Source organism: Vidua chalybeata, chromosome 9, assembly GCF_026979565.1.
Source record: "Vidua chalybeata isolate OUT-0048 chromosome 9, bVidCha1 merged haplotype, whole genome shotgun sequence".
Taxonomy (NCBI): Eukaryota; Metazoa; Chordata; class Aves; order Passeriformes; family Viduidae; genus Vidua; species Vidua chalybeata.
Window position 1 is genome coordinate 16515692 of NC_071538.1, and position 24945 is coordinate 16540636.

A 24945-nucleotide genomic window follows, 5' to 3' on the forward strand; every position below is an offset into this window, starting at 1 on the left:
TAATGATTATTATTCTTCCTTTTTGTAGTGTTTGGTTTCTATCAAAGTAAATGTGTCAAATCAAGTGTCAGTAAGAGTATTTGTGACCTTTCTATTGACTAAATGAACTGCAGCTGTGTATATAAAATAAAATATTTAAGTGAAACAACTGTTGCTCATATAACTGTATCTCAAACTTGAATTTGAACAGTTCTTGAAATCTCATGCAAAATCATTTAATATGGGAGGAATTTTGATACCAGTTAGTCATCCTGAAGTTGGAGTTTGCTGCCTGAAATCAACAAAGAACAACTACTACAAAATTTACTATATACATTTAAAAAATATTGGATGGGAGCAGCTTTTGGGCTGTCCAGTTTCACTGTATACAGCTGTTACATTGTAACAGCCAAGCTGTTGTCTCTCTACTTGGTTTTAGGAGATGAATTTTTTCAGGCTTATTTCCAAGCCAAACGGCTGTACTGAGTTCCAGTTGTGGATTAAGACCTCCTTTATGCAGTAATATAAATAATGAAATAGAGGACATACAGAGTCTAGCCCCTACAGCTGTAAAGGGCCATGTGTCCGTGCTTTGAACTGCCCAGATGTGTTGTATGTGTTGCATGTTTATGTGTTCATCTGCTCAAAGCGGGTGGGTCCCTGGCAGTCAGAAGCCCCGACGTGACTCCTGTGCTTCAGTACGAGAGTGGCACTGGGGGAAAGTGCCTGCTCTGTCCTTCAGAAGGCAAACGCCTTTTGTGTTTTAGCTTTGATAGCCGTTGTTCAGATCTGCACAGCCTAAGGTCATGTGGTTATTGTCCTAATAGTGATAACCCAGCTGAAAGTTAGGCTCCAGTCCGGCAGACACAATACAAGAGAGATAGGAAGAAGAAAGTTCTGCACTGGAAACCTTGCGACTGAACACGTAGGAAAAGTGTCATCTTGAAGCAGGAAAAGGAATGTATTCCGATGTAATAAAATCACGTTTCTGCCTCTGCTTTGTAAAGTTCCCAGCGACGGGCGCTGCTTTGAGCCACCGCGCTCTGCCTCTCACAGTCTGGCACTAGGGAGATTCCTCCCCGCTCCATCAGCGAACTGTCACATTACTATTATTAGTTGATCGCTCTCCATGTGCCATTAACCGACCCGGGTCCGGACCGCCGTAGGTATAAAACCCCGCGGGCCGGCAGAGCCGGCGCAGCGGAGCGCTCCCTGCATGCGGGGCCGGGGCTGCGGTGGCGGCGGTGAGTGGGGCTGACCCGCGGCTGCCGGGCCGGCGCAGCCCCGCCGGTACCGGGCCGGGGAGCTCCGGGCCGGGCAAAGCCGCGGTGCTCGGGACCGGTGCGGGCGGGGCGAAAGCGGGCGGCGGCGGAGGCTGCGGGCGGTGGGTCCCGGTGCGTCCCCCCGGCCCGGTCCGCGGAGCCCCCGCCCGCCGCTCGCCCGCTGCCCTGCGGCAGGGCCGGCGCGGCCAGGGACGCGCAGCTGAGCGGCGGCCTCGCCGCCCCGGTTATTTATAACTCGGTGCTGCTTCCAGCCCAAAATTAGCCTGTTGGCCGGGCTGCTGCCTGCGGGGAGGGGGCTGGCTGGCTGCGCCCCCCGCACGGCCAACGAGGGGCCGGGCACGGCGCGCCGAGCCGCAGGGCCGGGGCCGGGCCGGGCCGGGCCGGGCCAGCTGCCGCGGCGCGGGGCTCGCCTGGAATGCGGGCGTCGGGCGCGCGTCGCGACTTTTATGGAAAGTTGCAGCGGCGGAGCGGCGGCCGCAGCCAAGGGGCGCTCGGCAGCGCAGCCCGCCCGCCGCCGGAGCGCCCCGAGCCGCAGCGCGGGCAGCGCACAGGTAAGAGCGGCTCCGCCGCCGCGGGGCACGGCGCGGCTCGGCCCCCCCGCCCCGCTCCCCTCCCCGCCGCCCGCAGCTGCCCCGGCGTGCGGCGGGGCCGGGGCTGCCTGCCGGCCCGCTGCCCGCGGCCGGAGCCGCGGCGGGAGCGCCGTCTCCTCTCGCCGCCGAGAGCCGCTCCGCTCCGCCGGCGGCCGGTCCGAGCGCAGCCCGCAGGGCTGAGGGGCAGCCGCCCCTTCGCACCGCGGCCGCGGCGGGGAGGGCCCGGCCGGGGCAGCGCCCGGGGCCGGTGTGGCCGCAGCCGTGCAGGAGCGGGGCGGCAGCGCCGAGCGGGGCCCTCAGGGCGCGGGGCCGGGCCGGGCGCGACCGCAGCGGTTTAACCGAAGGCGCTGCCCTGCGCGGGGCTCTGCCCGCCCGGCCCGTGAGGCGGCCCGGAGGGACGCGGAGCCCGGGAGGGCCGTCCTGCCCTGCCGTGAGGGACCCGCGGTGAGTGATGTGCGGTTCATAAAAGTTAGCTGAAAATCCCGTAAATCCCCGATTTTCAGAAGCTGCTACACGCAGAGGAGTTCAGTTCTGTTGGTGTGGTCTTCAGCAGCGCGGCATACTGGATGCGTCCATTGGTTCTGCTTCACTCTGAAGTGACGGCTGTAAAACAGAGTGGCTCGGAAGAAAGTATTTGGCTTCTGTGACAGCCTGCAAATTAGTTATTATCACGTTTGTTTTAGGTAAATAAGGGCTTCTTTTAAGCCAACAAATATTGAAAAAAGCATGTTTAATGAAGCATGTTAGAATTTCAAAAATTAATCAGCAAATTGTTGCGTGGTAGAAAACACAGTAATCTTAACCTTAGATCTCAGGTCTTAAGAGATATTAGATCTCCTAGAAAATTGTCCAATGAAATGAAATTATGAATTATAATTAGTCCTATAGGAGGACCTAGTGCATTAATTAAGGAGCATGCAGAAGTATGAGACTATGACTGGTATATGTAGAAAGAACAGTCTGGTGAAATACAAGAGCTGGGTAGATGGCTTAAGACATTAATAAGGAATATTTTGTCTGACTGCATTTGGAATGTATTAGATGAGTAGTTTTCTCAGCGAAGGAAGCCAGGCAAGCATTGATGTGGTTATCCAGCTTTGAAACTCCTTTCAGGAGAACCAGTGCCATGGTCAAGCTGGCTGCAGGAAGGCAGTGGGGAAAGCTCATGGCATTGGGAGAGCGGTGTAGGAGGCAATGGAAGTGACCCTTGCTGTGCACTGAAGGCAGCTGTACCTGCTCAGGTGAAGGTGGTACACATGATGCAGCTTTTTACAGGCATCAGCAGCACCAGCGGCGTAGGGCTGCTCAAGGAGAAGCAGCAGCATGCCTCTAGGAAGGCCTGGAAACCTCTGCTTTGGGGCAGAGGCAGAGCTCAGACCAGGGCCACTATGGGTGACCACCCCTGCTTCAGTCTGAGCTTGCCAAGAGCATTTCTGAGAAGAGGCAGAAAGGCTGTGTCCTGTCAGCAGGGAAGATACAAATTGCAATAGCACCTCGTGGCCAGTGTTTGTGTTACCTTGATCTCTGAAGTCCTGTCATTGAAGTCAACAAAGCACTGGGTTCATCTTCAGCTGCTGTGACACAGCGGGGAATGGAGGAACTGTGGCATGGGGCAAAATATCCTGGTTTGTCTCTTGGGAACCTCAGTCCACAATTTACTGCCACTTCCATTAGGATCAGCAGATACTGTGGAACATGAAATCATGGGCCACAAGATCCCAGCAGGACTTCCCCATTACCAGAGCAGTCCCTGAACCCCTACTATGTTTGCTCTGGAGCCTGTGTACCCCATAATAGTAGAAGAGAGTAAGGAATCAACAGACCTGTTGTACAGAGAAGGGTGATCACCTTCTTTAACAGTTGGGCTGAATGGCATTGTTGCATTAGGAGTGTTTATAGCTGTATAAAACATAGGCATTCTTTATAATATGTATGTTTTTTATAAATAACACCCTATCTGCAAGGAGTATTCTACAACAAAATGAGGCTCTCAATAAATGTTGAAGTGTGATAAATTTAAAGATTGAGGAAAAGATTGTGTATGAAAAATTATCTGGGTCACTTGTTGGTAAGCATGCTGGTCTTTAATTATGAAGGCTTAATGAAGGAAATACAAGTGAGTGGAAGTAGTTCTGCATTTTGTATTTATACAAAAGGAGAAGTTTAGACAGCTGGTATTAATTGTCATAACTCACTGGCTTCAGTGGAACTGATGGTTGATGCCAGCTCAGGATCTTCTCCTAAGCATGATAATTTTAGTATCTACTTCAGTATCTGTAATTTGGTACAACAACTGGTGGTGTCATTCCAGAGCAGTTATGGGCAGGACATAAATGATGACTATTTCCCTTCCTCTGCCCAGTTCTGTTTGATATTTTATTCAATATTTCAGCGCTGCAGACTGTGTTTGCCTCTGCTTGGTGCTTTGGCTGCAAGCAGTGAGTTTCCAGCTCTCACAGTTTGGTTTTCTTATATAATGGAGACTTCCCTGCAAGCAGATCACAAAGAGGAGACAGATGGTAAACGTAACTTAGACCGTGCCATGAAGGGCTTATTTATAACTCACAGTACCCAGTAGGAGATCAGGGGGCCCTTTGAAAGGAGAAATCACAGAGGAACTGGACCTTTTTTTAAAGTCCTGACTTCATACTCCTATTGTAAAGAGTGGTGTTCAGTTCAGGGAAATGATGGCATTTTTTTGTGTCTCATGTGAGGATGTTTATCATGCCCCTGAAAAACAAGAATTTTTTAAAAGAAAGTGAATTTTATTATTTATGGGAAGGTTTTTTATTTTTTAATCTGGTTAAAGCTGCACTTTTTTTTTTTTTATCAATTGAGGACTATGACCTGCTTTCAGAAATGGAAATTAATTAAATTTAAGGAGATAGATTTTGGAACTTGTGAGCCATCAAATTTTCTGTGTCCTCTTAATGGTTTTCTTTTTTGACTTTTTTTGCCCAAAGTAAGATTTTAGGGAGGCTGTATGAAAAGTTGAAAAAGTGCTATGATCATAACAGATCGAGGCATATCTGAGCTGATTGCTTGTCCATTTACAGTAAATGAGTAAGATGTCTGAAAGTAGTAATTCATTTTTTACAGAAGATTTCTAATCTGTTGTCTGGTTTCCTATGCATTATTGGTTTTGTATTAAATTTTCACTTGAACTCTCTGCATTACAGCCAGTCAAGTTAAGTGGCATTTTCTGTTTTTTCCAGTTCCAGAGTTAGGACCATCACCCACTGGACACAGGTTGAATTTTTCTTGAGGAGCGGACCTTTCAAAGGGACCCTGCAGTCTGGTACTTTCAGTATAAAACTCGTAACACCAGACTAACTTTATCAAAGATATGCCATTTAATTGTAGGAAAGATAAAATGTAGAGAGAAAAAAAAATTACAGTATTTTCAGGTGCATGCTGGAGTGATAAGACTGGGTCAGCAAAGGGTAACAAGCTGAACTTCTTTTTTGACCACGGTTATGTTCAAAATTATCATCTGGGATTTTTTTTTTTTTTTTGAGTGGGAAGATTCAATGAGGAGCCCTTACAGCTTCTGCTGAGGTATATTGATCTTGGGAAAGAAAAGAAAAGAGGAGTCTGAATATTAAGATTGGACAGCATTGTAATAGGAGAAACAGTTTCTGAAGTAAGGAACTAAACAGGCAGGCTCACGTTGCCTCAAAAAATAAGAATTGCTTTTATTAGATGAACTCTGGGAAAATACAAAACAAGAATACATACATATAAATGGCCAATTTAATATAACTAGTTCATCTCAAAATGGAATTAGTAGGTCAAGGTTTCTTGGGTTGGAAAATCTATTACTGCATACTTCTGCAAAGCTATTGGCAGATGAGGAAGGCACTGTTCTTCCATGACTTGTAGGTGTCAGGACTTCCTGATGTAGCCACTTGGGCCTTCTCAGCACCAATTCATTGACTGGGACCCTGGGATGGTGAGGCAGATCCAAAGGAGCTTCTGTCTGCAGTGGTTGTTCCTGAAGCCGTGGTCACTGCCTCACAGACCCAACCCAAAACTCAAGGAGTGCTTCTTTTTTTCTTCAATATTTTGATTGTCTTTATTGGAAATTACTCATCTGCCCTGAGGGGTGCCTGAGGCAGGGTCCAGCTGCTCATCCTGCTCAAGGTTTAATGGCCATGGAGAGGGATGGAAGTGCACACATGGGTGGTATCATGTTTAGTAGTGTGCTGGTGCTTTTTATCAATATCTTTTAGCATCAGAAGTGGAGGTAGGATGACTTGCAGAGGCAAAATGCCTTAAAGCCAGCTGGCTAACCTTCAAACATACTAGAGTTAGTGATGCCAATGAACTGGAAAGTAGCCTAAAGTAATAGCAGATATGGCAGTATTCCAAATGGCAGAAACATATCTGCCATCTTGAGGGGCCACAGCCTGTTGGACTGGCACTATTTTGGAAATTCAGACAGCAGGAATTTGCAAAGAATATTTCTTCCAACATTCGCATTTCTAAGGAAAATTTCAGATTTGTTATCCCACTGTCAAGAGGTTCAGGTAATTGGAGCTATCAGAAAGGTTCAGGACAAAGCCTTGACTCAGGAACATCATCTTCTTCTTACAATAAATTGCACATAAAAAAACAGACTTTGGAATAGTCAGTTTTCAAGTGACTTTTAAGATGAAGCCCTATCCATGGGGTACATTGCTATGGTCAAGATTAGTGGTGGTGTTGAGGTGTTGAGGTGAGATGGAATTTCTTGTGACAGATTATCTTTGAGTCTTCTCTGCTCCAGCCCCATGTCAAGGGTAAAAGGTCTCTGTGTCCCAGGTTACTTCAGTGCAAGGATTGCACTAATTCATGACATTCCTTTGTTTTCTGATGGGTTCCTGCAGTACACCTTTCAGTCAGCTGCTCTATGTCAAGTACAAGGCTAAAGGTTGCCAGCCCCAAGTGGGGAAGGAGCCATTAAAAGAACAGAGTAGCAAAAGAAGAGAACAGACAACTTTCTCGAAGACCTGATTATAGAAATAAGGAAGTTAAAGGATTTGAAGCAGTTTTAAGGTTATACTGATCACAGTGGGGATTTTGCTTACATGCATAGAAGTCAGCTAAAGCTTACAGAGATGTGCAAATCCTGCACAGTGTACAAATGCAAGGTAACGCCTATAGGGACCCTGAGGCTACAGAATGCTGATGCAATTATCTGCCTTTCTAGACTCCACACAATTCCAACATGCCATTGCTGACCTGAAACAATCTCAATAGGAACTGCCACTTAGTGATTATATGTTCATATGTTCACAAGTGAGAAACTGAAATGCCTTGGATTCCTATTAGTCTACAAATGAAGGAGTGGGTTGCAATGGTGTGACTTTCCATACTAACTGGTTGAAAGGGAACACCAAAGTGCTCTCCAGAATATCTCTATTGAAGCCAAATTTGAAGAGTTTAGAATCTGTAAATCGGGGCAAGCGTTGGTAGCTAAATGCTTTTGTTTCGTATGTTGTGACTGCTTTCATTGGGAAAAACATCCCAAGATCTCTTAAGAATCCCATTCCATCTGTGTAGCTACAGCAGTGCCAGTGAGCACTGGTGACGTTGGTGTACTTTTGAAGAGTTTACATGAAAACAACTCTCAATATTAATTATTTTTAAAATACATAAATATTTCTGTGTTTATAATCTGTTTGCAATTAACGCTTAGAGAATTTGAAAAATAAGAGCTTAACTTTCCGTACCGTGAAAATCCCTGACTTCAGCTCCTCTAAACCACAGGTGAGAAGTCCCTCCCAGTGCTAAGCTGCTTTTCCAGTATTTTTGCTTAAAATCTTTGAGCCCCTTATTTGCACCATGTCTGGCACACTAAGTTTTTAGGCTTTCCTGGGACCCAGAGGATCAATACAATACAGACAGCAGTAGCACTGGAGTCACATCATGACTTCCTTCCTCCCATGAGCTCTGATAGACCTGAAGCTGAAGAGAAAAAGAGAAAGTGCCTTTCTGTTAGCTTCCTAGTATATAGTGTACTTTAAAATTTCTAACAATTTTCTTCTAAAAAATGCTATGTAATTTCCAGAACACAACTAAATTATACAAATGCTTTATCTGTATGTGGCTTACCTTTCCAATTCATAGTTTTTAACACTACTTATCCCTGGAGAACAGTCCTAGCAGAAGGGACAGCATCACTTCGTACCCGTGTGCTGGGTGAAGGGCCGGAGATGCAGCCGCCGCTGTGGCAGCAGGGGCTCCCCCAGCCCACCTCTCCCCCCGCAGCCGCACAAAGGCAGAGCAGCGGCTCGGGGAGCCCGGGGGCTCCTGGCCCGAGCTCCTGCCCAGCTCCCGCAGCCGCAGCCCCGCTCACAGCTTGGGCCGGGCGGGGCCCGGAGCTGCGGGACGTTCCTTGGGCTGCCACGAGCACCGGGAACAGCAGTTTGGCAAGGAGCAGCACGGGCAGCCAGAGTTTGGCTCCGAGTTGTTTGTTTTTTTAAAATGGAAATTAGAACCCAATACCTAGGACTATATAGAGGAGTTATGAGCATGAATAGTGAATCATAAGCTTGTTCTTTTAATTACCGTGGTATACTTAGAACCTATTCATGTCTTCAAAAGCCCCAGCGGACCAACTGAAATTGTGATACATCAATTTCAGCCTATGCAAACTTATTTACAGGAAGATGGTTAAAGCATCATTTAAAAGGAAAAGAAAGGAATGTAACTACAACTGTTTCTTTCAGGTAGAAACTGAAAGCCATCTTAAACATACCAGGTGCAGAGCACAATACAGTAACCATGAATGACATTGCACAGAAAACTGAGGTATGTACCAATTTTAAAGTAATCAAGGCAATGTAATAATTTACAAGTGATGCTTGCAAAAGTAATAATTACAAATAATTGTAAAATACAATTATACTGGAAGTCTGCTGGTATTGCCATTATTTTTAGACAATGAAAGGGGATTTGTTAAGTAGCTTAAGATTTGATGGAATCTGTGAACTATGTTCCTACTAGAAAAACATGAAGGAGGAGGGTGAAATATGAAGAAGTTTTAAATGTTGGTGGCGAAATTCTGGGCAACATTTACATATGATGCTAAAATGTAAATATATACTAGGCTACTTCAAATATTTCCTCTTCTACATAGACTTACTGAGTAGCAGGAACAAAAACTTCTGGTGTAGGTGGAAAAATATAAAACACAGCATGTTTTTAGCCAGTTTTCTCAGTATTACTTTATTGAGAACATTCCCGTTGTCATCACTGTAAAAAGAAAAAAAACTTCACAGTAGTTCTGAAAGTGGGAACCTTTGGTGTTTGGACACCCACGGAGTAATCACTGGCAAAGAAGTGTCCATTTGCTGTATCAGCATCAGAGCCCTGATGGTCCAGCCATCTTTGCACTTCGTAACAAAATCTCTGGGCTCCTGTTTTTTTCTAGATATTGAAAAAGTAAGCACATTGCTAGCTTTAAGTTAAGAAATACTACTCTTTATTTAAAAACTATAGATGGCTGTTGAAGCATTGCAGAAAAACTCTCATATGTATTGTATTATGTATCTATGTCTTTATATCTCTTTTAAATGTTCAGGGCAGAGAGTCTCTTTGGTGATTGCTTAAGATTGAAAGCAACAATAGAAATCTGTAAATAATTTAATAGTTTAATATAATGCTGAATGTTTTGGATTTTTTAATATTTATACTATTTATGAACAAATACACTGATGCTTAACTGATGATGGCTCGTGGCACGAAGTTCATAATCTCAATTGCACTTCTGTTTTATGTTCTTACATTCTTTCTAATCCAGTCTATCAGAATATTTCTGTCCATCTGTTTCAACTTTCTTTTTCTTATCTTCATTTCTCCTATATCTTCACCAAGATTCTGCTTTCTTCATCTAAACCCGTCCAAAAGTCCTATGTGCCCAAGCTTCACAAGGGTGATGTAAAGGATAAATTTGAAGCTATGCAGAAAGCAAGGGAAGAAAGAAATCAAAGGAGATCTAGAGATGAAAAGCAAAGAAGAAAAGAACAGTATGTTAGAGAGAGAGAATGGAACAGGAGAAAACAGGAGGTTATTTTCTTTGCTAATATTTTGTGTTATAATATTTAATATTTTATCTGAAAATGTATTCACATTATTTGAAGACAATAATACTGGGATTTCATTTAAGTTATAAAGACAGTTTACTTTCTGTGTTTCACCAACTAGATGAAAGAACTGCTTGGATCTGATGAAGATGATGACACCAAACTATCTAAAACAGAAAAGGGTTATGTTCCAAAGCTCATAGGTAAGAGAAGACTGACTTTAAAGGCCACAGAATTCCCTGGGTAAGTGTTAGATGGAACTGCTGAGCTGTGCATTTCATGTCCACAGGAACTGTTAAAGGCAAGTTTGCAGAAATGGAGAAGCAAAGGCAAGAAGAAGAAAGAAAAAGAATGGAAGAAGAAAGAAAGCGCAGAATTGAACAAGACATGATTGAGAAAAGGAAAATTCAAAGAGAATTGGCAAAAAAGGCACAGGAGGTAGGTTAATCTGATCACAACAGTCAGGATGTAATTGTAAACAGTAAACACTAAAAATGTTTTGTATTGATCAGAAAGATTTCATCTTAAGATTTCTCATAGTAGAGATTTACATGGGAGATGCTCAGTGGGGTGGAAGTGAGATATCATGTTCAGTCTTCATTTCTTTACAGTAACAATTTTCTTGTAAGCTCCACAGTTGAGTTGCAGATGAAACTGGGCAGGCATAAACCTGGTAGGAACCAGGCACAAATGTTGGTGTCATATGCATATAAGTTTACTAAACTAATTTGAAAATGTTTATTGTATTTTATCAACTCTTACTTTAGACAACGTGTCCTTGTAAGTTAGTGAATAGAGCTCAATGATACAGGAACTAAGACAAGCACAAAGTAGTAAGAAAACGTCAGTGGCAGGTAAAAATGAGACAACACTAATGCAGTAAAAATAGTAAATCATGAAGATCCAGATCATGTTTTATTCCTCTGCCAGTTTGTGAATCACATCATTGCATGCATATATATATATATATATGTATGTATGTATGTAGTTATGTATGTATGTAGGTATGTATAAAATATATGAACAGACTCCAACTTCTATTGATGCCAAAAAAAAAAAATTCTGTCTTTTGTAGAATTTTGTGAAGGGATATCAAACTTAATTCCTTTTGCAAGTTTTCTTCAGTGCTGCAAATACTGCAGTGAGAGTAAAGATTTAAATGATAGACTAAAAATATATGCAAATTTCTATTTCACCAAATCATAGTAGTACTTCATTTAGTTTTTAATTTGTTGTACAAAATGAAAAGGAGTGCTAGAGAAGTCTGTTTTTGGATAGTCTTTTCTACTAGAATTTCTTACATTGTTAAAACCTTATTTTTAATTTGCATTGTATCTAGTATATATTTAATCTACCCTGCAAGGCAGAAATGTAGAATTTTATAAAGTATGTCAGTTTTAGGCAATAACATAGGCAAAGCACAGGAAGTAAGCACAGCATTAGGCTTTTTTCAGGAGCTGAGGGAAGACAATGTAACTTGAATCTGAAATGATCAATGACTTAATTTTAGATTTTTTTTTTTTTTAATTTTATACGATTCTGGAATGTTTAAATGAAGAATGGACATCTCAAGTACTGTTCTTGGTTCAGCACTATGTTGAGAATGCTTTAGCAGACTGTGTGGGATGTTTTATGTCTTCTTGCCTCTTCCTCGACAAGCTGACCCATCTGAAGTATTCCAGCAGAGCCTCAGTCATTACCACCTCTGTGAATTTATGTGCTACATACATATCACTGATACAAAAAGAATTTCCAGTTCTATGTTTGCAACTCTAAGGCAAAGAGCCAAATTAATGTAATCATATGAAATTCTCATTTAATAGATTGATGACTTTAACAATACGGGAACTGAATCAGCAGCTGAGGTAATCAGATTTTCTTTAAAGAAATGTTCACCTACATTTTTATTCACTTTGTTTTATTATTGTAATTTGGGTTGGGAAAACTTAGAAAACAGCACAGAAATACCTAATTAAAGTTCAGCCAAGGAGCTAACAAATTTTTGATGTATGTGGAACTATCTCTCTACTTGAAGTCAACATACTGAAGTCTGAAACAGAGCCTGCACTATGAATACTTTGTGGTTAGTTAAAAACATCTAAAATATAAATATTCAAAGCCACCAGAATTATTTTATATATACTGGGAATTACTCTTTTAAGTCCTCTGGCTTTGCAAAGAATTATCTTAAAAGCTCTTTGCCTTAAACTTGAAATTAAAGGGGGATTCTGACAATATACAGATGTTTGAACACCTCACTCAGTTAACTTTGTTATTTTTTTTACTAATATACCATACGGGTTTTGATTTTAAGTCTTGCAAATAAATGTTTCATTTCAAAAAGCTGGGTCCAAAGGTCGTATTGTTTTTCACTAACACAAGAAAATCACACTCCTACTACAGTTTTGGAAAGAAAAAACTAAACCTGCAAATTCATCAGTTTTAACTTACTCGATAGGAGGGAAAAATATGGGTAAATTATATTTTGGCAAATAAGTTGTAAAAATAGAGTTGAAGCAGCAACATCCTTCAAGAAACAATTACTGTACCTGACAAATTACATATTAGAAATGATAAATTACAGAATTCTGTGTTGAGCTATTGGCTTATTCTAGCTGCGGTTTACTATCATTTACATAATAAATACAAAACTGGAAGTAGAGTGTGGTTACAATTGCTGTGTATTCAAAATTACACCTGTTCTTTCCCAAACCTTGAGTTTTTATGGCTAACAGTTAATGAAAATCTATAAAGAAATTAAGGAGTTTGCCAGCCGTTAGGTTTAAAATATAATTCTGTTCTTGATACTCTTCAGATATTAGAAGAAAACAAATGACTTTATTCTTGTGGGTAATATTCAATACAAGTAAATCTTTTGGAAGCTTTGGTGCACACAGGTTAAAACAGCAGGTTCATTAAGAAATGACTCTACCTAGAAGTCAAGTTTCATGAAAATGTAATGAATATATTTTTGGACAGGAAGGGGATGATTCACTGCTAGTTACAGTAGTGCCTGTAAAAAGCACCAGGACATCTGGGAAGATGAAAATAATCTCTGAGAACACAGGAAAGGAGAGAGCAGAACAAAGAAAGACACAGGATGAAGAAATGAAGCTAAAATATGAGGAACAAAACCAGCTCCTTAAGGAATCCAAGTGCCTTTCATTTGTCCAGGTAAACCAGTCATCCAAAAATACCAATATAACAGATATTTGTTCCTGTAAGATACAACTGTTTCATTTTCCTTACACAGGGTGAAAATGAAAACAGTGAAACTCAAGAGCCTCTGTCTCCTGGTAAACTGAAAGTCACATTTGAAGAACTGGAAAGACAAAGACAGGAGAATCAAAGGCGGCAAGCCGAGGAAGAAGCAAGGCAGCGTTTGGAAGAGGAAAAACGTGCCTTTGAAGAAGCCAGGCAGAGAATGGTGAGCACATGTTTTGTTCATGTTGGTACACAATTTGCACATTCTTTCCTGTATGTGATTCTTCTCTTTTCTTATTCCTTATCTTTATTTCAAGCTGTTGAGAGTCTGGAAATGAGTTTTTGAAAGACATTTTTGACCTTTGCTCTAACTCAGTAACCACACAGCATAATGCTTTAGACATTCTTTTAGTAAACCAAAAAATAACAGGTGTTTTGATTTTGCCAGCAACTTGATTTTTTTATCTACACTTTGTAGTATCTTAAGCTGTAAGCCTTCAAGAAGATGTGGCTGTCTGTTTTCTTCTGAAGTAGTGCTGCAGATGGTTCAGTAACTGGTTTTTGATGCAAACATTCCATAGTAACAGAATGCTGTTTCTTATCCTCATATTTATTTGTAAATGTGATAGAAATATACACCAATTGCAACTTTTCTCTTACGAAAAAAGATTAAAAAAAAAAAAAAAAAGACTGATCAGCTCTTTTTTTATGTACTCAACATACTATAAATTACTAGAGGAAGTCCCCCAAATTGTCAGAAATGCAGCCCACAGATCCTGTTTTATATTACTTGGAAAACTGCCTCCATATGTGTTCTTTATCATAAGTCAGAGTTAGATCAGCTATAAACAGAGCTCACTATAGTTTGTTCTTTAATCATACTGAAGGAATCATACACTTAGTATTAACCTAACCATATAAAATAATTCTGTATTTCCTTATTTTTCCATATTCCAATAGCATTGTTAAAGATCTGTATTTGAATACTTCTCCCCTGTATAGTCATGATCACTGTGACCTTCTTAATTCACATACAAAATCACATACAAACAAGATTAACAAGAAATGAGATTTTAATCTTGCATAAAAACTTGGAAAATATTATTTATAGGAATTTGCTAGCTTTAACAGAGTATAATTATGCATGAACAGTCTTGGAAAAACAGCTCTAAATCACTATTTTGATTATATTTCAAAAACATTCAAGACATTTATATTCTACAGAAACAAACTTAAACAAAACCAACAATACAGAACTTCTAGAAAGCTGAAGCACACAAATTCCCAACTGGTCCATATTGAGAGATTCCTAGGTTTAGGCAGATACCAAATTGTACTTTTTCATCTCCACCTCCAATAAATAACTGTTGTTTCATACCAATAACCTTGCTATTATATCAATAACGCACTTTTTTCTTTATTGTTTGGGGCAAGGGTTTCTAGTGAAGGAGAACAGAGAAGAAACTGAAAGAAAGTGAACTCCATGAAGTCACTTAGGTGTTCTAATTGAAGATTAGTTCACATCTCCCTTCCTTATGCTTATGCATTTATTTATCAAGTAATATGAAATAATTTACAAATTCTCCACATCAAAAGAATTTTTTTAACATGAAGCTGTACCTGCTGACCAGTGGTTGTCAAAATTTGAAGTAAACATTTTTCTTAAGAATTCAGCAGTTAATTTCCTTAAATTCTTAATTTTTTTCCCTTAAAAATTTCAAATAAGGATTTCTCTAATTCCCTTAATGGGCTACCCCACATACCAGTCCCAGGGCTGCTCACACCATAGAGATCTGGATTATCAGTACTCTGACAGCTCCCAGTCCACTTCCTCCATGAAGAGATAAAGTACTCTGGGATGTCCTCTGAAAGGGGTTCTTGATTGCAGCTTGCAAACCACAGGCTTCTCTTAGCACTTAAGTGTTCACTGGGGAGAAGCTATAGCGAGGACATCAGAGTATCTCAATTACTTTTCTTCAGTGATGATTAAATGTCTAAAAAATAAAAGAAACAAAAATCTCAGTCTGGAATAATAGCAAAATGTTCACTGATCCAGTTTTGCTATAACACTGTACAGCATTTCTTTAAGTGGTGCACTGATGAAAGCAACTTCTATACAAACAAAAAGATTTGATGGTATAAACATATATGAAAATGATGTAAATAAAGAGAATAGAGAGTGATTTACAGTAAATGATCCAACAATGAGACCATAAAGTATGTACTTAACTGTTCAGCCTCTTCCTGGTTACACACTGTTCTTTGAATTACACACTCAACACATTTTTAAAAATTATAAAAGCTATGTGTAGGATACTGAAAATTTCTTTTCTCGCTCCCCTGGCTGGAACAAAGATTAAAATGTTTCTCACAGGAAACTAAGTCTTGATGCATTTTTTTCCCCAAGGAGAAAACAGTACTTATAAAAGATCAGAAAGGAATGGAGTATTTACTTGCTGTAAAGAATATTTTTTTGTTCGGGTAAGTGCTTCCTATGTTTTCCTCTCCCTATTCTCTTAAGATAAATGAAGGTGGTGATGAAGAATCGGAAAATGCTGTTAAAGAATTCCGCCCTGGTAAACTCAGACTCAGTTTTGAGGAGATAGAAAGACAGAGGAGAGAAGAGGAAAAGAGGAAAGCAGAAGAGGATGCACGACGACGCATAGAAGAGGAGAAAAGAGCATTTGCTGAAGCAAGGAAGAACATGGTATGGCATTTTGGTTTAGCACAAATTTAATTTTTACCTAAATCCCAATCTGGAAAGAAACTCTGGGAAAAACTTTTAAATAAAGTTAGGAATACATGCTTCAACTCCTTCATTATTTAGTTCACCTTACTATTTATTATAAGGTAATGGGGTAAACTAGTCAAATTCATTTACCAAAAATCATCAGAGAACAATCTCTCCTCACAGCCAGCCGAGAGAGGATTTCAGATAATTTAGTCAAAATCAAATATCATATCCAGTGGGTAATATTACACTAGATGCAACATATTTGGGAAGCAAAATGTTTCCACAAGGAGGGTTTGTTGTTTTGGGTTTTTTTGGGAAGAGCAATTTCTTTTATAGTTCCAAGTTTATTCCCCTACCTCTACAGGGTGTCCACCAGTCATCTCTTACTCCTAATGCAGAATTAATGGCAGAGTAGAAAAATGCTCACTGCAAGTATGAATCTTCCAGTCATCTGTGGCTCTTCAGGGAGAAAACATTAAAAGGCTGAACTCTGCTATTTGATGTTTTTAATTCTTGTTCAGAGAAAAACAAAAAATAACTTGTGGTGTTTACCATTAGAACACTTTGTAATACCATCTTCCCTTGACAAACACAGATTTCTGTCATATGCAAGGACTTCTAAAATTTGAAGGATTAGGATTATACTGGAGACAAAATTTCAGGGGCTTAGGACTGACATACACTACCTAAAAGCACAGAAAGATGCCTGATTTCAGAGGTTGGCAACTACTATTTATATTAAAAAAAAAAAAAGTGGCCACAGAGCTTTTAACTGTGGTCTTCATACATAGTCCAACCACTTCAAGATTCAGCAGGCTTTTTTGGGTATAAGCCATTTACTTATTGGTGGATATCAGGAAATACAGCATTAAATTACATAAATATAAACTAGTAAAATAGTGTTTGTTTCAAAAGGGAGGGCAGGACCTGCCAGTCTAGAACTGTGGAATAACCCAGGCATCTGGTGGCATCTTCCTATATCCTCTGTGTCTGAATTGGGAAAGACCTACTGCATGCCCAGTAACATTTTCTTAATCACTCAAAGCAATACTTGGGAGAGAAATGAAAACTTTGTACGAATACTGATACTGCCAGCAGGCCTCCCTCTGCCTGGAAATTGGGCCAAAGACCTGTGCTGAAAGACTACCTAGAGAAGCTACAATGTGAATTTATATTTGATACTGTACTGAAAAATAGTTTCTGTCTGTATCTCCAAAGAAAGAAAACAGAACCCAAAGCCACTTAAAAAACCCTCAATCCCACAAAAGAATGCTACTGGAGACTTCTGCCACTACAGTTTTTTTTTGAAAAGGCAGTAGAGTACTAAAGGAAGCACAGAATGTATGTGCTTCTGCTTCTGTTTTTTCCTGCTTTCTTGAGAAACTCTTTTTTTGGCCTGAGTGTAGCAAGAACCTAAACTCAAGTGTCCAGGCAAGAAAACTCTCACTGATAAACAGGTTGTAATCCATCAGATGCAGCACAGAGGCTGTGACTGCTCTACTTGCAGACAGTGAAAGTGGTCTGTAACTAAAAAATTACTAAATATATTTTCAGTATTTGTGCACTTTAAAGTTCTCTGTTAAGTAGCATCCTGAATATGAATACTACATTTTCTACTACTAACAGACTATAACTCTCTGTGTTCCTTATTTCCCATGGCTACAAAATGTAGCAGCAATGAAGATATGTCCTAAAATGTTTAAAAATATAATAGTCCTCTCTTTCAAAGGCAGTAAAAAATGAACATTAAACTGTTATTCCAGGAACTTTTTAATGTTCATTCACTTTAATTTAGTTTTGGAAGTGGTAGAAATGGTAGTATTGTGGCTGGAAAACACAAATGCCACCTCCTTTTGGATCTCCCTATTTCACATTTCCTTGTGCTATTTCCATGCTCCCCGGCATCAGTGTGATCACTTCTACACTGAAGCAGTTGTCTTTCACCCCCATCAATCTTTTTCTGGTAGAGACTGCAAAAAAAAAACCTGTTTTAGCAAAAAAAAAAAAAAAAAAAAAACCCAAACAAACAAAAAAACCCAAACAAACAAAAAAAACCCCAAAAAAACCCAAAACAAAACCAAAAAAAACAAACAAAAAAACCCACAAAAACAACCCACCTTTTCCTTGTTACAGGAACATTTCTCACTATCAACCATTTCCACTTTGCAGAAAAAAGGAAGTATGGTCTGATTTCACAAAATTTGGCTAGAATATTTACTGAACTAACCACAGGGGTTTTGTGCATCACACAACTGAGCTAAATCCTTGTGGTTTTTAACCAGGGAGAAGGTGGCTGTCTTTTCATAACTTAGTAAGTCAGAAATACAGACAGCTGTTAGTGCTTGCTCACATGCACAGCTTTTGAACTCTTGTGGGCAAATTCTGAATTGATGTTTCTCATGGTCACTTAGGTTTGGTATCTTCTTGAAGTGATGAGCTTATGAACTAATGCACCACCAGCAAGAGACTTTCATGTTGCTTTGCTGATTTAGTTATGGGTAGCCTCTAAAACTATGGAGCATTGCTGTCACTATAGGAAAGAGATCAGAGTTTTTGTTTTTGACTTCACTTCTCTGTAACACAATTTCAACAAATACGCTCTGCTCATATTACACAAAGCAAATGAAGAATGGAAGGAATGGTGGTGCTGATGTCCAGTTGTAAGCTTAGAGGGAAAATCTGAGTAAAATCTGTAGTGAATAGCAGAATTTGAGTGGGATTGGGCTAAAAAACTACTGAAAGAGCTGTGGCAAATAAAGAGGATATGGGCAAAGTAGGCCAAGAGTGTGGTATGAACCAAGATGACACCAACAGCAGAGAAAGGTGTGGGTTACAGTGGAAGTAAGCAGCAATAAATATAAGTAGTGCCAAAGGCTGCTACAGAAATGTCAATTTTCTGTCTCTTTATAAAGACAGCGCACTTTCTCAAATGGAAATATTGTTTCTTTAATTATTTCCATCATTTGACTGATTAGGGCTGTTGGAAAACTGCTGCAACTGAGGGCACACTGAGCTCTCCCATGTTTGCCACAAGGCTTTTCAAACCTGTGCTGATCAAACAGTGCCAAAAGCCACATCATCCCCCAGTTCAGTACCTGACCAGTGCTTGACCTCACCTTTACCTACAGAACATTCATGTTAAGACAATCTCTGTTAGTAAGTTTATATAGTTACATGGACATATATTCTTATTCATAAACTTACATTACAATTCCAGTATAACTCACTGTCACTACTGCCTGCTTTTGTAGTGTTCAGCTTTGTATTTTAGTACTTCAGCATATTCAGTCTGATAAAATATTAGTTCTTGCACTTGCTGCTTTGGAAATAAAGAAAACTGCCTTTCCTAGGCTCTACTATCTTACAAATTAGTCTAAAAGATAGGCCAGCTGCTCCTAATGCCAACCAAACCTAACCCTGCTCTGAAGCCAGACAAGGACAGGGAAAGGAGGAAAACCCTTGCTAGTGGGTGCTAAATCAATAAACTAGCCACATAACATAAACAATTTGTGCAAAAAGAAGTTTCTTCTGAATGTTCTGTTCAGTTATCCTTATTGGGAATATTAATACTGCTTTAGAACACAAGTATAATTCAGATTGCTTTAGAAAAAGATTACAGATAAATGTATTTCAGCATTAAGAGCAATGACATTTAAACACACTTTGTCTGAAGTAAAGAAGAATGAATTGCTTCAGGTGCTAAAGGTGCATTTAGAGGGCATCCACCCCTGCAGAGGGAAAATACTGCCTTTTAAAAAACACCTAGTCTTCATTATAAAACTTTAATGTTGTAACTAAAGTCAAATACAAAGCCCCAAAACACTCTCTCCTCTCCCACACCATTAGAGGAATGCCCACAATAGCTCAGTGCACCTGTCTGTGCTGGGACAGATGTGACCAAGTAGTCACTTATCTTTATTTACCAGAAGTGTCTGAACAATGCTGTGGTTTCATCACAGATTTAATTAATGCTCTGAATTTCCAGCAGGTGCTGGATGATGAATCACCAGAAATGTTTAAAACCTTTTCTCAAGAATCTCTCATACCTGGTAAACTGGAAATTAATTTTGAGGAGTTGCTGAGACAAAAAATGGAAGAAGAAAAGAGGCGCACAGAGGAAGAGCGTAGGCAAAAGTTGGAAATGGAAAGGCAAGAATTTCAACAGCTGAGACAAGAAATGGGAGAGGTTTGTACATCAAATTCTATGTTAAGCATGCTCTGAATGAAAATAAAATGTATCACTTCATTACTAAAAGTTTAAGACTGGAAAGAAAAATTTCTCTGAAAGAAGTTTTAAGTTAATACATTCAATATTATGTGAAAGGAAAGAAAAATAGAAAACCTTATTTGTAAAACATTTTATATAATGACTTTTTTTATTACTAATCTACCAGGAAAATGTGTTTATCCACTGCCACCTTTGAAGTAAATACAGTTACAAATTTGTAATTTGGTTTTGCAGTAATTTCTGAAAATTCTGGACTATAACTAAAATGATGAGATAATAATTATGATCTTGGGAGAACAGAAATATCTAGTTCCCAAAAGACAATACAAAAACAGAAGTAAGAAAGGGCAAAATTCTTGTTTTTCCTTAGAGAAATACTGTGCTACCTAATGAGAAAAATACAGTGGGCTCAACTTTTTTCTAATTGGTGTTTCAAGGGTTTGAAGACTGGCACAGTTGATTTCAAAAATCACACACAAAATCTACTTTACATTCCAAATGTTTAAAACTCCACATTGATGAACTTCACACTTCAGTGTGTCTGTGGGTGGCAATTCTTTATTATTCCCTTTTGAATGTTAGAGAACGACATTAATTTATTGTTTTATTTTTTTGTTGCAAAGCCCGAGCAAGTAGTAAAGGCTCTAGCTTGTGATGTTCTCAACTCATCCTGGGGAAGCAGGAGAGACAGGGACATCCAGCTAAAATGCATGTACATCTTCACAATCAGCCAGAAGTCATAAAAGGAGGGAGAAAAAGATCAGTAATTACAGCTTCCCATGTGGTTTGACTACAGGATCCACAACTGCCCTTTCTTTTCCAGCTATGACATCTTGAAATGTCATTTACTTTTTCATTTAGAAAAAGTATGAAAAGGCAGTATTTTATTTTTAACAAAATAGCTGTTATTTTAGAGGACTACTGGATATCATATTGCAAGCAAGTAGAGGGGTGAATTTTGGACTCAAGGTGAGTTTTTTGTATTGGTCTGTGTCTGGTTTTCTGAACCCATGAAGGACAGTTTATTGGCAGTAACCCTTGAACAAATGGCATATTCAAGCAAGGTATTTTAAAATCTGTGAGATATGACACAAATGCATTCATCATGAGATAACAAGGAAAAAAAAATACAGGGGAAAGGTATCTGTACTGATTTCAAATAACTAATAGAACTGTAATGTACTGAATTACACCATCTGGGGGGAGAAGAGGTAGTAAAAATAATTAGGTCATTTTCCATCTTACACATTCTGTAATTTCTGAACAGCTGGAAGAAGAGTCTGAAACTTTTGAGTTAAGCAAAGAGTATGAAGAATTGATAAAGCTAAAAAGAAGTGGCTCTATTCAGGCAAAGAACTTGAAAAGCAAGTTTGAAAAAATAGGACAATTGTCTCAAGAAGAAATACAGAAGAAGATTGAAGAAGAGCGAGCAAAGAGAAGAGCAATGGATGAAGAAATAAGAGAAAGGGAAGCTGAAAAATTTCAAGAGGTAAGTTGCATTCTGTGTATGTTAATGATCTACTTAACCAGCACACTAATGATCCAGGAGTGGACAATGCTGCTGCTTTCATCAAATTTTGCTGTTTCCAAAATTATGTTTTCCCTTCTTTCCTGTTCCCTCCCTTGGATGCTTAAGGATATCACACCTCAGCATCCCTTAAGAAACAGCACCAGTTTATTATTGGTCATTTGGTAATTCTGCTTTTCTGCTCAAAGCCCTGCAATTCAGCATTTTAACCTGAAACCTGTCAGTCTGAGGGCCTAAAACATATCTGAGAATTATCTATTAATCATCATCACTTGAACTGCTTCTCCTTATGAACTCTTAATTAATTCTCCACTACATGAAATGAATAAAAAATTCAATTACCAAGTCCAAACAATACCATTTGAAGATCAAGTCTGTGTCATGTACACTCACTCCTCAGGGTAGAGCAGAAGAGGGTGCCTACTCATCTGTACTTCAGAACCTTCAGTTTTTCGGAGGGGAAACCTCAAGAAATCAAGCTATCAGTGACAAAGTTGTCTGTAATCCTTAAGCTCAGTGTGAACTTCTGTGATGAAATGTAAAACTAACAGTATTAAGCCTGATCTGAGCTTCATTCTGGCTCTTCTCCACAGGAGTCACTTCAGCTTCAGCTCAAAGCCTGTCCTATTTGTGAGCTTTTAATTTAATGACTGACACTCATTGTTTTTGTAAGGTCAACAGTTTTGCATGTTAAACCCATGCTAACATCATGGCAAAATACTCCAATCACTGAGGAGTTACAATTGCCAAGAAGTGCTCAACTTCTGTATGAATAAAACTTTAAGAACATTTTTTTACATATAATTTTTGAAATTACTTTTGCAAAAATCTTGTCCTATTCTTGGATGAACTATTACAAGACTTACCCTACACTCTAACAAACCTGAAAAAAAAACAGGTCTCTGTGTGGCTCTGCTCAGTTAAAAAAAACTCCGGGAACACAAAACTAGTTTTACTATCATATATATGTCTAAGGCAAAAATAATAGTTAAGCTGTGTTTTTAATTATTATTTCCCAAGGATGATGATGTAGATGTGAGACCAGCCATGAAATCTGAGGCTCCATTTACTCACAAAGTAAACATGAAGGCTCGTTTTGAGCAAATGGCAAGAGCCAGAGAAGAAGAAGAGCAGAGGAGGATTGAGGAACAGAAATTACTACGCATGCAGTTTGAACAAAAAGAAATCGATGCAGCATTACAGAAGGTATAAATTGCAAAATAGTATTTTCCAGTTGTGTCATTTAACTTAGCTTCTAATTACCACTGTAGGGAACGCTACCAGATACTAAACGAATGTTTTACTTCTTTTAGCAGGTGCTAGGAATTGCTAAAATAATAAAATTGCTTTTGGTGTTTGCACATACTCTCCATAGAATCAAAGAACGGTTTGGATTGAAGAGACCTTAAAATCATCTAGTTCTGACTCCCGTGATGTAGGCAGGGACACCTCCCATTAGTTCAGGCTGCTCAAAGCTCCATCCAACCTGAACACTTGATTACTTAACATAGTCTGAAAATGGAATTGACATTCATGCCTGTATTTTACACCAACATTCCAGGATTCTCATTAAAATGCATTTTACTGCCTGTGGCATACCCAGATTGGATGCACTGTTATGTACTGAGGACAGATGTGGAATTTCCTCTTCTGAGAAACACAGTAATGTGTAATCAAACATGTCACTATCAGTCATAGTGCTATTACCACTTTAAATGTTTTAAATCAACTTATTTTACAACAGAAAAGGGAAGAGGAAGAAGAAGAAGAGGGAAGCATTATTAATGGTTCTACTTGTGAAGATGAGGATCAAGCGCGATCTGGAGCTCCCTGGTTCAAGAAGTCACTGAAAAACACATCAGTTGTTGACGGCGAGCCAGTGAGATTTACAGTTAAAATTACTGGAGAACCAAAACCTGAAGTTACATGGTGGTTTGAAGGGGAAATGTTGCAGGACTCTGAGGACTATCAATATATTGAAAGAGGAGAAACCTACTGCCTTTACTTGCCAGAAACCTTCCCAGAAGATGAAGGGGAATATATGTGTAAAGCAGTCAACAACAGAGGCTCAGCTGCTAGCACCTGTATTCTCACCATTGAAAGTAAGAGCTAGCATTTTAATTTGCTTATATCTCAGATAGTCTTCTGGCATCTTTCCTTATGAAAATCTAACTTCCTGTCTCTCTTAACCCTTTTTCTGTTTTCTAGCTGATGACTACTAATGCTCTACTTTAGCTGGAATCTTTCTTCCCCTCAACTTTCTTACTGCATCATCTCTTTCTCTGATGGGGCCAACTAAAGAAAGCAAGGATGTGCATTAATTTGTCATTCCTGCATCAGATGAGAATATACCCTTCAAATTGTGAGAATTCCCTACTCAATGCAAAAACTAGTATCAAAGGCTAAAAATTAAAAAATCAATGTATGAAAGATCAACTGAAGGAAAAAGCTGAATTACCATAGTGCTCCAGCATTTGAAGACCAACTCTTGCATAACAATAAAGCTGAATACACGATCTGGAACTTGTGTAGTGGTGTAAATCTACTGGTGTATCCTGCATGAGCACTGAATATTTAAGCTGTTTTACCTTATCCCAGAGGCACTGAACTGCCAAAGGAAATACTTACTGATGATTTTCAAAAACTCAAGTGTACTATTTTTAAAGAATAAAAGATGACGTAACTGCTCACCATTGTTTCAAGCAGCACAACTTCTTCTGTTTTAAAACGGGCTTGCATTGAAAATGTTCTGCTCTGATCAACCTATGCAACTGATAATCTCAAATAAAAACAATCTCCTTTAGGTTTGTAGTAGTCTTCAAAGTACCAACTTGCTTGTAAAACTCGTTATTTTTTTAATTGATTAAATGACACAAACAGGTGGTGACATTATGATTAGCTTATATTTGAAGCTGGTAAAAAAAAAAAGCTTTAAGAAGAATATTTTCATGAAGTACCTATTTTCTCAATCTTAATGCATTAAGTTTATTGCCAGATTTCTAAACATTGTTTTCTTAAGGCTACAGTACTGCTTTTCTCTAAGACTTCCTGACATCAACATTCATGGCACTCTGCTAACACCCATCTGCACCATTGAGATGAAGCTTCAGGAGGAGTAATTCTACACAAAAAAGGTCACATTTTAAAGTACTCGTGTATAGACCTTGACGTAAAGGCAAGGTAAGCTGCAGGAAATGAAATTTATGCGGTCATTTCAAGAAGGAATTTTCCCGTGCCTGAATCTTATTTGCAGCAGGTAACTATAAATAAAGTACTCTCTGGCCTCATTAAAAAATGGTAATGAGCTGCATGGTGTTTTGAATAACCACA

At 39.4% G+C, this 24945-nt stretch overlaps 2 protein-coding genes across 25 annotated transcripts in view; one reads left to right on the plus strand and one right to left on the minus strand.

Moving 5' to 3' along the window:
• Positions 1–1731: 1731 nt before the first annotated feature.
• On the plus strand, positions 1732–24917 carry NEXN (nexilin F-actin binding protein). 13 transcript variants are annotated; one of them, XM_053950014.1, is made up of 14 exons: positions 1732–1813; positions 8566–8647; positions 9713–9904; positions 10043–10124; positions 10211–10359; positions 11745–11786; positions 12901–13095; positions 13175–13348; positions 15647–15832; positions 19845–20045; positions 21355–21576; positions 22636–22821; positions 23360–23717; positions 24635–24917. In XM_053950014.1, the coding sequence occupies exons 2-14, from the start codon at positions 8621–8623 to the stop codon at positions 24655–24657; spliced, it is 2037 nt and encodes a 678-aa protein (XP_053805989.1). In that variant the 5' UTR covers positions 1732–1813; positions 8566–8620; the 3' UTR covers positions 24658–24917. The 13 variants fall into 13 exon arrangements, with proteins under 13 accessions (XP_053805989.1, XP_053805986.1, XP_053805987.1 ...); XM_053950011.1 differs by lacking the exon at positions 1732–1813 and adding an exon at positions 2180–2296 and having other exon boundaries at positions 24635–24916; XM_053950012.1 differs by lacking the exon at positions 1732–1813 and adding an exon at positions 2180–2296 and having other exon boundaries at positions 8570–8647; positions 24635–24916.
• FUBP1 (far upstream element binding protein 1) overlaps positions 9756–24945 on the minus strand; it is a 38445-nt gene continuing 23255 nt past the window's right edge. For 10 of the 12 annotated variants that reach the window (XR_008432271.1, XR_008432269.1, XR_008432274.1 and 7 more), the window contains one exon: positions 13718–15119. Coding sequence is in view for 5 of the 12 variants with exons in the window: in XM_053950026.1 (XP_053806001.1) it covers positions 15102–15119 (18 nt within the window). In the remaining 7 variants the exon portion in view is untranslated. Of the gene's footprint in view, positions 9834–13717; positions 15120–24945 lie in introns of those variants that run through there. The other 2 variants (XR_008432268.1, XR_008432273.1) reach the window with 2 other exon arrangements.

Bases quoted from the DNA above. Each gene is read 5' to 3' on its own strand.
- NEXN (XM_053950014.1), top strand. From the start codon at position 8,621: ATGAATGACATTGCACAGAAAACTGAG. The intron at 21,577-22,635 runs GTAAGTTGCATT...TTATTTCCCAAG, and splicing joins AAGCTGAAAAATTTCAAGAG to GATGATGATGTAGATGTGAG. The intron at 23,718-24,634 runs GTAAGAGCTAGC...TGTTTTCTTAAG, and splicing joins CTGTATTCTCACCATTGAAA to GCTACAGTACTGCTTTTCTC.